Source organism: Egretta garzetta, unplaced genomic scaffold (assembly GCF_000687185.1).
Source record: "Egretta garzetta isolate BGI_Z169 unplaced genomic scaffold, ASM68718v1 scaffold79, whole genome shotgun sequence".
In the NCBI taxonomy this organism is placed as follows: Eukaryota; Metazoa; Chordata; class Aves; order Pelecaniformes; family Ardeidae; genus Egretta; species Egretta garzetta.
The window spans coordinates 6,347,487-6,359,731 of record NW_009260791.1 but is presented as its reverse complement, the minus strand read 5'-3'; the positions used below and the strand labels follow the sequence as shown (position 1 = coordinate 6,359,731).

Here is a 12,245-nt window from a genome sequence, read left to right as displayed (position 1 = left end):
TGTAGCTGGTTTCTTGTACTGATATTAGAGTGAGTGAGTGGGAACGGTGACAGTCATCTCACCTTTCATAAACTTCAATAGCTCAACGACCTCTGCCGGGGAAGGGCCGACCCCACCTGAAGAGTGGTGAGAGCCGGCCTCTGCACGGGCTCGGTGGGTGCTCGGCACTGGGTGCACTTCTCAAGGGTAACTGGGGCTTGGCTTCAAAAGCAGCTTTTCTCCAGGGCCCCAGCCACAGCGGCAGTGGCAGAGCTGCGGGGACAGCCTCACTCCACAGAATGGAAGCGACAATAAAATTCGGGCAAAACCGGCTCCAGCTGCAAGGGCTGCCCTGGAAGGGGAAAAAGCCCCTGCCAGTGCCTGTATGCACCACAACCTAAATTTTTAAAATTTTTTTCAAACTTCCTTTTTTCACTGCTTCCATGCATTGGAGAGCTTTGAATCTTTAAATGCTCACAAGATGCAGATGTGACAGTGCTGGGTGCTGCAGCCCCCACAGGTTGCACCCTCAGTTCCTACACCCACACCTAAGAGACAAGCACTTCTGGATGCAACATTGGCCAGCAGCCTAGAGACGGAAACACCTCAGCCAGGCCACCACTAATGCTGAAGACGGGGCAAAATGCCCCCTCTTTTGCACAATTCCAGCTCAACCTGCAGTTCTTGCGTAGGTGTTACTCCAAAACTGAGATTCATTATTTCCCAGGGCAAGGTTTTTAGTGCTGTGCTGCTGGCTGGTCCCTCACATGGCTCCCACACCTACCTGCAGAACGCTCTGGTCTGAAAGAGAAGCCTGGATGGAGGACGTCTCTGCTCCCGCTGCCCAGCATCCTGACAGGATCTGTGAATTCAATCCCTTCTGCCAAGAGCAAAGGCAAAGCCCGCGGAAGGCGGTCATCGCTCCATGTCGTAACCCCTAAGTTCGTAAATGCTTGGGCTCCCACTCTCAGCTTTCTGCATCAGACTCCCCAGCTGATCTCCGGCTCTTCCACATCGGCGGGATGACGTGCCCAGTCACAGCACACACTGGCGCAGATTAGCTCAAACTTGTCCATCTCACTGGGAAGCCTGCACTGCTGCTCTGTGGTCCATTCTTGTGCTAGCACAGGTCTGCTCTCACCTACCGCTATCATACATCCTGTCAATAGATAAGCATAACAAAACCAGCTTGCCACAGCACCACCACCAGCTCTACAGGGCAAAAAAAAGCCTTTCCCACCTATTCTGAGTAATGCCATCCCTTCTGCTGCTTCTTTGCTAAATTGGATGATGATTTCTCAGTTGAGAACTCTTCCTTGCTGCACACAGTATTATGGTGTTTGAAAGAGCATGCAGCAGCAATGTTTCACAGATCATGGGGCATCAGGGACCAGGAAAATGCTCTGAGTCTACAGTTCTAGAAGTTACTAAATAGTAACAGCTGTATCAGAGAGGCAAGGCTTGTAAGGGGAGATAGTATTTTTTATTAATCAGACTGACACAGTTGGGAAAAAAAGGACACATTCAGGCACAGAAACCCTTCTGTTTAAATGCACTGGCTCTACCGTTCGGCGGTCTCTTTCCCCCTAAGTGCTGTAGTTTAAACCTCCATTCTGATTTTACTACTCTGAGGTGTTTTAGCACAAGACACTCAACTAGTACAAGCTGAGAAAACGTCAAAATTAAAGCAACTAAGAACAGCTGCGTCTAATCACAAGTGATCTTCAGAGCTGTTAGCTTAGAGTACAGGGTCTGTCTTTCCATGCTTCTCACCAGTCACCCATACAGGAGGCTTTTAAGAGCCAGCCAGATTAACACTTTCCCAAAACCTCGGGACTAGGCAGCTGCACTCTGCCTAAATGAGTCTCCAGGGTGTTGGCCAAGATGGGGGGCCACAAACTGCCACCTCGCTCACCTCTAGCAGGAAGATTTACCGCCGTGGGTGTCCAGCAGAGGAGCAGCCATGCACACTGACTGGGTGGGTTTGCCACCACACGAGAATTGCTGTTGACTGCAATTGGCGATCGTAGTTTATTTAGCATCTCCAGCATTGTTTAAAATAAGCAGACATGCAGATTAAATGATCCCCTTTCCACAAGACAGATTAAAAAAAACCCCATGTCTATCTACGCTTTGAGACAGAGGGGAGTATTACCAACTCTCTGAAGTAGAAGTACTCCACAGAGATGAAATTATGTGGGAAAGGGGAATCAATTTCTACTAACCTCTCTTCCACTGTCATGCTACTTTGTAATTTTCAGTGCAACCTCTGATATCAGATGCACTCTCAAGAGTCATGGGAATTGTCAGCCCAAGTATATTTAGCCATATCCCTTTGGGTAGGTGGGGGAGGAAAGAGACCCCTAAATAGCTGTAAGATAACAATTACCACAAGCATATTTGCTTAGAGAAAGTTTAGTCAAAGTTCAGAGAAAAAACAAGTCCTTGGCAGCTGGATGGCCAATGGCCAGCTTCTTCTCGAGCTGCCCCTACAAACCCTTACTCAGGGAGGAGCATGCTCAGAAAAGAAACCCCTCTGCTTTCTTTAGGTCTTTTCCACATGCTCTAAGCACTCCTCAGTGTAAAAGAAATGCTTGAAGAAGTGGCAAATTATCTAGAATCCTCTCCCCTCTTTAATTTAAAAAAAAAAAAAAAAAAAAAAGTCAAACCCAAGCCTTACATGATGGAAAGTGCCTTCTGCATGGGAGGGGAATTCCCACTGTTCCCAATATTGCAAAAGAATCAAAAAAGTCCACAGCACTTTAACAGGCAAGTGAAAACGTCCTGGCTTTCATTCAACTGCAATGTTAGTGGGAATGGGGAGAAGCCTCCCCCACAGCTGCAGGAGAAAACTGTGGGACTCAGGCTGGAAAAGTAGCAGGGGGAGGATGTGAACGCTGTTAAAAATAAAACTTATCAGATGACAATTGAATCGTGAGAATGTTATCTGGTTCAACAGGAGCGTGAAAACAAATAGGCATTTCAAGAAGAGGGTCACTAGCAAGGTAAATAACTTCAAAATAGCAGGAAGCACCCAAGGAAACGTGCCAAGCGGATGGCAACAAACAGAGCTCTCACCCAAAGGGGAGGACAGCAGCGGCTGCAGATTCCAGTGTCCCCCCTCTGTGGTGCCACCACCCTTCACCCAGCGGGGTGGCACTGCACCCACCCACCACAACCCTGGCCCTGGTAAGACAGGAGGCTGAAAAGATGTGCACAGGACAACGTTTAACATGACCCAGTGTTTATTGACTCCTGCCATGTCTTTGTTTTTAATAGTAACAGGAACACAAAACGTGATGTATGGTAAACTACTACTAGGGGTTTCTCTATCAGTCTGATGCAAAGTGCCAGCATTGTTGACCAGCATACAACCTGACAAGAGATGGTGTAGTCATAACTCACTCTCAGATATCTGCTGGGAGTACATCACAGTCAAAGTAGAACTAGTTATTTGCCTGCAAATAGATACATTTTCTTCTAGATGCAAGTGGTGTTAGAGCCAGCTATTTTGCAACAACAACAAATATATATAATAAATTCCAACATTTTAAAAAATGCAATAGGAAAGGACTAAAACTGTTTAAAGAGAGAAGGAAAAAAAAGAGTGGATCTTTTTAGACACTACTTTTCAGAGGCCATTCCTCATAGAACCAGAAGTAATCTAGAGAAAATAAGATTTATTAGAGGCTACTTTGCTCAAAAGGCCAGCGGATACAGGTTTAAGAATAAAAATAGTCTCTTGATTTCTAGTACTGTCTCCTGGCCTTTTTCCTCCCTGCACAATAAAAACCACCTGTCGGAAATCGTGGCTTGGTGGCTCTACATATTTTTCCAATGCAATTGCATTTGGAAAGGCAACCATATTTCTTGAAGAGCCACAAAAATCCTGCACAACACGCATTTGTGGCATGTAACGTCTTCACAGATATGAACGATGAAGGCACATTACCTAAAGGTTCAGCAAAAACCCAACAAAACTTTCGGAGGACTAAAAATTAAATGCCTTAGAGAAAACACTCTCTTTCACAACTGGATGACAAGTGCTGTTTAGCCATAGACGTTTCAAACAGTTTGCCATGAAGACAAAACACAAGGAAAGAGTCTCCTTGAAACGCCCTCCCTACTGCAGCAGCCTGCTTCCCCCACAGCTCTTCAGACAATTCCATTCTTGCAGAGCACTTTGCAGCAATTCCAGAAACAGGCAAGAGAAATCTGTGTAGAAAACATCAAGCCTGTGGATCCCTACAATGACCAACACCCCAGCCACCCCACCCCACCCCCCAGTTAAACTAAAGCATCTTCAAGGAGATCATCCCACTGATCTGGAAATGGGGTAAAGGTCTGGAACTGACTGAGGAATTGACTTCAAAATCCTGTGCCCTCAACTTTTTTGTACTTAATTATATGCGTTAATGAAGAAAAAGACAATGCTCTCTGCCACAGAATAGTTGCTCTCTCCTCTATCCATCTAGCTCAGGAAGATATTGGCTAAAAATGAAAATATGTACTTTATTTACATTAAATGCATCTGTACTGCTCCATGCTCCATCCACCACACGCATGTTGTTGACCACTGGTAGCAATAGTGGTAACTGAAGTACCTTTCTTCTTCAACCTTTACACAAAGCCTTTCCCCTCCCACCCCATCATTTTTCCACTATTTTAGGCTCCAATGAGATGTGTACTAACATCTCTTTCTCATGCTTTTTTTTTTTTTTTTTAAGGTTACCGTTTCTCTTTTAGCTGTCTTTGCCCCCTTTACAATCACGTAGGAGTTTCAAATTTATGTGCCGTGATCAACTTTGCATAGCAATACAACAGATTGGGTTCCCTCTCCCCTCCCCCCCTCTTTTAAATAATAATCCTGTGGCTCCCTTTTTTCAACACCTCCCATCTTTCAAGGGTTACGTCTCACTCTCAGGGAAGAGCCCAAACTCTTTCTCCTCCCACATGAACATTGCAGAATGAGAATTTCAAGTTATCGTTAAGTTTCCTTCAAGTCTTACTTAGAAGCAACTGTAGTGGAATAATGTTTTTCCTAACATTAAAGGATATTTATCAGATTATTTGTCATCTTCTAGTCTTGAGCTATAAGAATATTTGTCATACATGTTCCCCCATATTCCTCTCTTAAGGTGCACAGTGGTCAGGCTGAACAAAGTCCAGCCTGTAAGACCATAGCTGGGATCTCTGGGAGAAAACAGAGAGAATGAGGGGCTTCTTAGGACTACTGTATTTACATTCAAAGTTCAAGGACAGGCTGAACAATGTCCAGCTTTTTTTTTTTTGTAAGAGACAGAACTGCTTAAAAACATATTCCAATTCTATTATCATTTTTTATGTCATGAAAGGTTATTTCTTTTCTGTCCTATACAGCTGTTACCCTTCTGTCACTGACATTTAATAGTTGCCACTGCACGCTACTTTTTCGTTTCCTAGCTCAAGTGCAACAGAGCTGGCTTGCAGACCCATCACTAGCCCGACAGCCCGGCCCAGCGTGGTGAAGTGGTGCAGGGGCTGGAGGTTCAGACACCACTGCGGGCAGGTGGCACGGGAAAACACGGGACACTGAAGAGGTCACCTATTTGGGAACATTTAGTAGGGTCTGACATACACACTGACAACATGAGACGAAAATGAACGCAAGTGAGTCTATTAGGTTGAGAAAAATTACTGAGTGATAAATACATCCACCGCCAGCTCTCAGCTTCATTAAGAGCTATTCTGATCTGCATAGTAAGTGCTGGTTGTAGAAGCTTAGGCAGACTGGAGATAGCTCACCAGTTAACTCGTCGAGTCTAATAAGTTTAAAAAAAATAATGGAGAAAAAAAAATATGTGCTGTGCCATTTGAATAACTCTGATCTCATGGCTTGAGCACAGCAGAAGTAGTTACCTAGCGTAACAGAACAATTGAAACGGAATCGTTGTTTCACCCAAATTACATACGCATGCAAAGTTAAACAAGTGTGCTAACTAAGGATAAGCAGCATAGAAATCAAGTCTAAGTTACCCATTATTTATCATACAATTGTCAGACTGCCAGACTTATCTTTTCCTTTCAGATTCATATCTGTGTCATACAAAACACAGTCGATGGAGAAGTCACGAAAATAACACTTAACTCTATGTATCGTTGGCCTTTAGTGCCAATGCATTGTGTGCCATCAGCCTTCCATGTTTACCAACTTTTGGGAGAAAACAGCTGCTTTACCGAACCGTGAAAACGGAAACCGTACAACCCATCCCACTCAGAACAGAAAGGAAACAGTTTTACAAAGTTGTGGACAGATGCGTAACTACTTCTCCCTCAGTCCTGGGACAGAAAGAGCAGCACAACTGCACAGCTTGAACTTGGACTCTTGAAAAGCAAACAAAATCCAGAAAATGCGATGACTGTGTAGACAAAAATCTGTTTGGAAAGTCGTGCTATCAAAGAGCTGAGCCAACGTTCTGCGCAGCAAGGTGATGAACAGTACATCGACAGGCCCATGTGGAACAGACCATAAGATGACAGTCTACAAAAATCCAGTTTAATTTCACATTCCCCGTATCTCTCCTTTCCCATTAGCAGTCTGCCACAGATTTTAAACTTGTAAAGCTCCTTCCCATTGAGCTAGATTTCTTTTTTCCCCCCATAAAGTGCAAATAAGACTCAGGTTTTTACCACAAGTTCCAATGATCATTATCTTGGTTACAAGAGTGACCAAAAGCCAGTTGGCTGAGCCACTACCGCTAGGCTTAGTGATACTCTTTTTTTTTTTTTTCTTTTTTTTTAAACCCTGGTTACTTTTTCCAGCAAAAGGCAAATAGAAAACAAGTGTTTCTTCTGCCAGATGCAGGCATGACAGGAGGCTGCCTTAAGTACCATCAATATAAGATGCACATGCTAGACACAACCAGTGCGTTCTTGTGCATAACAAGAATTTGCCCTTGTTCGCTGGAAATGGAAGTCATCTTTGGGATCTTATTTCCTCACAAAGAGTTCAGACACAGTTGATTAGTCTTCATTAAGAGGTGCTTCTCTCTTCCTTGCATCTACATTGAAAAGATGAAAAAAGGAGAGGCAGTTAAGGCCGAGGGTTCCAACAGCATTCTTCTGAAAACTCAGAAACGGAATAAAGCTGGTTTGTTTTCAATGGACAGCACTTTCCATTTCAGACTCTTGATATGAATTCACTACATGGACTGAAACGCTGTATGAATCCACAGCAAGTTAACGAGAAAGTCATACCAAGGTTTTGTATGTTTGCCCTGCTGAAATAAACCCCAATAAACTTCAGACTCCAGATCTGTGGCACTTTTCCCCCCACTCTTGGCCCCTTGCTCATGATCCACTTTAAGGATGAAGCCAGTATTTGCTTTGCACACCAGCTACATAGATGACAACAGCCTCTTCTGAAAAGCATTTGACTAATGACTTTGCTGGTCCCCTGTTCCACAGCACACATTTTAAAAAAGACAAATGCTCTCCATCACTGCCTGAGGTAGTCCCTGAAGACCAGATCTTAAACTGCTCCAAAGAGCAACCCTTTGAGCATGGCCCCAGGTAGGGTGTTGGAGCACATCTGGACAACTCAGTCCATTACTCATACGTCATTGCTACAGTACCAGGCAGTGCGGCTGCCATTAGGAAAGCTGGGGTCACCTCTTCCCAGGCTTCTGCAGAAGGGTCTCTGGGCTGACTTTAAGCTATCTGTGAAAGCCAGTTGAATGCACCTAACTCTTGAAGGGCACCATGATCACAGCTACTCTAGCAGCTGCCTGCCAAAAGGTGCACTTACAGATATTTCTAAACTTAGTTTCTTTCCAACTCATGTTGTATACATTCCAAGGTCATTATGAATATATCCAGCATTCTGAAAATTAATGTCATACCCATCTGTCTACAGAGTTATGCCCAGTCTGTCTCTGACTTTGGAAATATCAAAATGAATTAAATTCTTTCTGGTGAACGCTTGTAAAAGAATCATACCGGTTAAGTTCCTGAACTTTTTTTTGGCTTCTGCTCTTTCTTCAGCATCAAAATACCACACAGTCATGGCATATCTGTAAAAGAAAGAAATCTTGTGTTTGTTTCAACTTTTGCTATTAAAATAGAGCCCTGGAGTTCTATGCTCATGGAGAAAGCAAAAAAAAAAAACCAAACCTGGATTAGTAGATAAAAAAAATAGGATGCAAATGGCACATCTTTATAGACAAATATAGACAGCATTTTAAATGTGTATTTTATCAAGATAGAAATATAGGTGAGAATTTCTGCTTGGAGACACAAAAGAGTGCACAGCCCCTGGTGACAGAGGGCAGAAGTAGCTTACAGACCTTTGCATGTTTTTCTGTTCTGGGATGCCTGTGGGCAGCTTGGGGGTTGCCCTGCATCTCATCAGCTTTTCGAAGCCTGTTGACAGATGGTAGCCCAAAGAATCCCTACAGTGTTACAAGGGCAAAAATATAACCCAGCATCTCCCAGCTAAATAGCTATGCCTGGCTTGGAAGATTTCTCCTGTTAACGGTAAAAGGGCTTTATTCCCATCACACAAGGAATCTTATCATTCAAGTTTGTTCTTCCTCATTTGACGAGAGAATTCCCAGTGACTCAGAAACAGAAAATCCACTCAAAATCTAGTAATCTATTTCTCATGCACATGTGTATTTAAACAAACACAATGGCCATAATTTTAGATACAAATATTGGTAGAAGGGATGCTTTATTTTTTTCCTGTCCAAATATCAATACCAAATATGCTACTTACCTGGTTGCATAAGATGGCTGGACTTCATGTGGGTTCCTTCGATCTGACCAAAAAAAAAGTAATCTGTCAAAAATCGGCTCAACATCTGCTACATAGGACTTTCCTTCTGGGAATATCCGAAGAATTCCACCATGCAGCTGAAAGAAAAGGAAAGGTTGCTTTTTACACATATAAACACCCACACATTCATGAGAACAATGACTTATTTCTCCCTCTTCAGCACCCAACAAATCGGGAATAAACATCTAATGATAACCAAAGACAGCTACACAACAACGCTAGAAAACACTACACAGAATCTCTTGGCCACCTTGATTTTCCCCAAAAGTTTGTGTTTCTTTCAGCATAAACATCTGGCTAAAGTAAATGCACCAAGATAAAGACAACTCTGGCCCTGTAACAAACACTGGGAAACTTCTGAGCTCCCATCTCTAGAACCAGTGAATACCACAAGGCAGGTAAGGGTGCTCCACCTGACCAGGCTGAGATCAGACTCTCCTCCCAGCAGTAGGGAGATACTGCTTATGGTATTTCAAAGCCTGCATCTGATCATATAGGAGTTAACTTTTACACCCTGGGAAAAGTGAAGTCTGTTCCATTGTTGTATTTGTAATAAACTTCTCATAATTGTATTATATCTCCCAGCCAGTCTTTTCCCTGCTTGTGGCATAGCCTGGTTTCTCTACCGCATCATTTCTCTCTTTCCATGTGCCACCAGTTTCAGGGGAAAAGTCTGCTGATCTGCATGCACTGCAGAAACTTCAAAAGATGCAGCTGAACTCTGCCTCCTCCCTGCTGCTGTCAGAGGGCTCTTTGGAGGCTTTTATGTTGCATCGCAGAGTGCAGGGAAGATGCCGTCAGCCCAGCACTGACCTGACTTAGTACCTCCACGTGGCATGCAAACCTCAGTAAGAAACTATTAGGTCAGGTTTAAAGCAACATGGTTGCTTTCAAAGGCCAGCATAGTTATATTGCATCTCCTTTAGCATACACTTGCATAAAATTAGTCACACCCACATAATACCCTGCACCAGTGCCCTGGATTTCAGTCAGCTTTCTTAGTGTCCACTTGGGTGCTTCCTTGCTATTAAGAGTGCTGTGCACAAAATAAATTGGATATTCGTATTCCCTCCTACATCTCCACCTTCACTTTATCACATTGAAATGTTCCACTGTCATACTGTCTGTAAAGGAACGTGTTTTTCTCCAACAGTGTATTTTTAGTGGCAGTGCCTCCAAATCTGAACTCGCTTTCAGGGATTCAAAGTAGAGATGCTTAAAAAGCATCAACCTAAAGTAGCCAAGACAGGTTGGACAGACAAAAAACATTGGGCAATTTCCAATAGATAATCCACGTGGATGGTTTGTCCCATATTACAGAATCACACAGAATGGCAGGGGTTGGAAGGGATCTCCAGAGATCATCTAGTCCAACCCCCCTGCTAAAGCAGGTTCTCCTAGAGCATGTTACACAGGACTTCGTCCAGGCGGGTTTTGAATATCTCCAAAGAAGGAGACTCCACAACCTCCCGGGTAGCCTGTTCCAGTGCTCTGTCACCCTCAAAGTAAAGAAGTTCTTCTGCATATTCAACTGAAAATATTATGACAACAGAAGTGTAAACAGAGAGACATCTTACAATTGTACAAACCTTTTATTTTGTTTCTAACTTAAAGGTATGGTAAATTCAAGGCTGACTTTATTGCCTTATAATAATACAGGCAGAAACAAGGGCACCATCCTGTCAAGAGACCCACTGGTGGAGTAAAAGATGGAGAGGACAAACCTAGCCACGTGCTCATTCCTGTTACTAAGTCCCATCACTTCACAAGTAAGAAAACCACAAAGGCAACTGCCTGAAGATCTTCTGCATGTTAGTCTCAAGGAACAGTATGAAAAACACTAAAGTCCCAAATTTCAGCTGTCATTTTATTCTGCTCCCAGAATCTACTTATTCCTTAGTGAATTATGTTTTTCTTTCTAGTGCTTCATTGCTCTTTCCTCTAAACAAATTGTAAGAGCCAGCAGCCCAGTGCTTAGAAGCTTTATTCTACAGCAACAAAACAGTATGTGTGTGGGATCGGAAAAAACATTATAAGGAGACAGTTTGGATTCTTATTTCCAAAGGGTTGCCATAAACACCAAGAAAATAAATGTAGATATGAAGAATGGACCAGCTGCCCAGAAGTTCACCAGAGCTCACAGAAGCAACTGACAGCTCCAAAGCTCTGTTTCTGAAGTATTTTTTCCTTCAGCTTCTGCCTCAACCCTGTGGATTACTCACCTTGGAGTCCCAGTTCTTATTCAGGTAATAAATACAGGTGATGCAGCGCCCGTCGCCATTTGGATTGTCCACATGCCGAACATACCCAGTTCCATTTCCAGGATAGCAAGCGACCATAGCCTGAATGAAATATAAAGATTGTAAAAAAGTAAGTTCTACAAGATGCCCACCTTCAGTTTTTATTTGCTAAGCATCCTCCCACCACCAGTTTGGCTCAGTATTCTTCAGACAATCAATCCAAAATCAACAGCAGACACCATCAGAACGTATCTTTGCACAAGCTTCTCTCACTGGATGAGTCAGCCAGTGTGAAATTCCAAACTGGAAATAAATACCCTTGATATTTCATAATATATACACTGAAGTAGGAGGAAAAAAACCTGAATTAAACTAAAACACTGGTCTGTACAGTACAAGCTTATTGTTCTCTACAAGCTACGTGACTTTGAGGCAGTTTCAGCTGAAGTTTGCTTGAGTTTCTAAAGATGAGCAGTCATTGCAAAACTGATTTGCCAGTCATAATGAAAGTAGAAATCAATCCCAGGATGTCATGCCTTCCTACCACCATCCTCCTCTCTTTGTATCTTCCAGTCCCTGTCACATACACCCCTATGGTCCAACACAAAGTGAGGGTCCCCAGAAGCTGTGGGTAAAAGTCCATAGAGCAAAGTCTGCAAAAATTTGCAACTCCTTTGTGCTGTGTTTGCACGGGGCAGTGCATGTTTGCTTTCATGGACTGAGTCACAGAACTAACCAAACAGCCTTCAGAAGCAGACTTCTCTCTTTGATCACCTCCAGACTTGCTGATACAATCGCTTAATTCATGGTTCAAATTTCACCTTGAATGAGGAGATAAGCCTTACATGAATTACCCCAAACCACACGACAGTCAACAGGTCTTAAAAAGGTTTTTACAGCAAAAACATATTAAGCTTGAGTTGATACCATTAGCAGCCTAAGCTGGATGCAAGGAAGAGCAGGTGAGGCTGCTGGTAGGGTACCAGATTTTGGTCTCAGAGTCACTTCTTCGCTACTGGGATTACTTGGTAGTGATACCAGTCACCTTCCATGGAGTTTATTCCACTAAAGCTGTGGCAATAAAAGTCTTGTTCGCACCCCTGTGAAATCCCCTTTCATTGCTTGCCAGTATTAGCAGCAAGAGTGATAGGAGATGATGGACTAAGTTCAGCTGGAAAACTGGACACTGTATCCAGATGTAGTCTCCCCAG

The 12,245-nt window shown here is 43.3% G+C and overlaps 1 protein-coding gene across 1 annotated transcript; it reads right to left on the bottom strand.

Annotated features, from left to right (window-relative positions):
- Positions 1-6,981: 6,981 nt before the first annotated feature.
- Positions 6,982-11,133, bottom strand: EGLN3 (egl-9 family hypoxia inducible factor 3). The gene is made up of 4 exons (XM_009646695.2): positions 11,017-11,133; positions 8,735-8,871; positions 7,957-8,030; positions 6,982-7,019 (listed from the first exon to the last, which is right to left on the bottom strand). Exons 1-4 carry the CDS (start codon positions 11,131-11,133, stop codon positions 6,982-6,984), a joined length of 366 nt encoding a protein of 121 aa, XP_009644990.1.
- Positions 11,134-12,245: the final 1,112 nt, after the last annotated feature.

Bases quoted from the DNA above. Each gene is read 5' to 3' on its own strand.
- EGLN3 (XM_009646695.2), bottom strand. From the start codon at position 11,133: ATGGTCGCTTGCTATCCTGGAAATGGAACTGGGTATGTTCGGCATGTG. The intron at 8,872-11,016 runs GTGAGTAATCCA...CTTTTCTTTCAG, and splicing joins ATAAGAACTGGGACTCCAAG to CTGCATGGTGGAATTCTTCG. The intron at 8,031-8,734 runs GTAAGTAGCATA...TTTCTTTTACAG, and splicing joins CAGCCATCTTATGCAACCAG to ATATGCCATGACTGTGTGGT.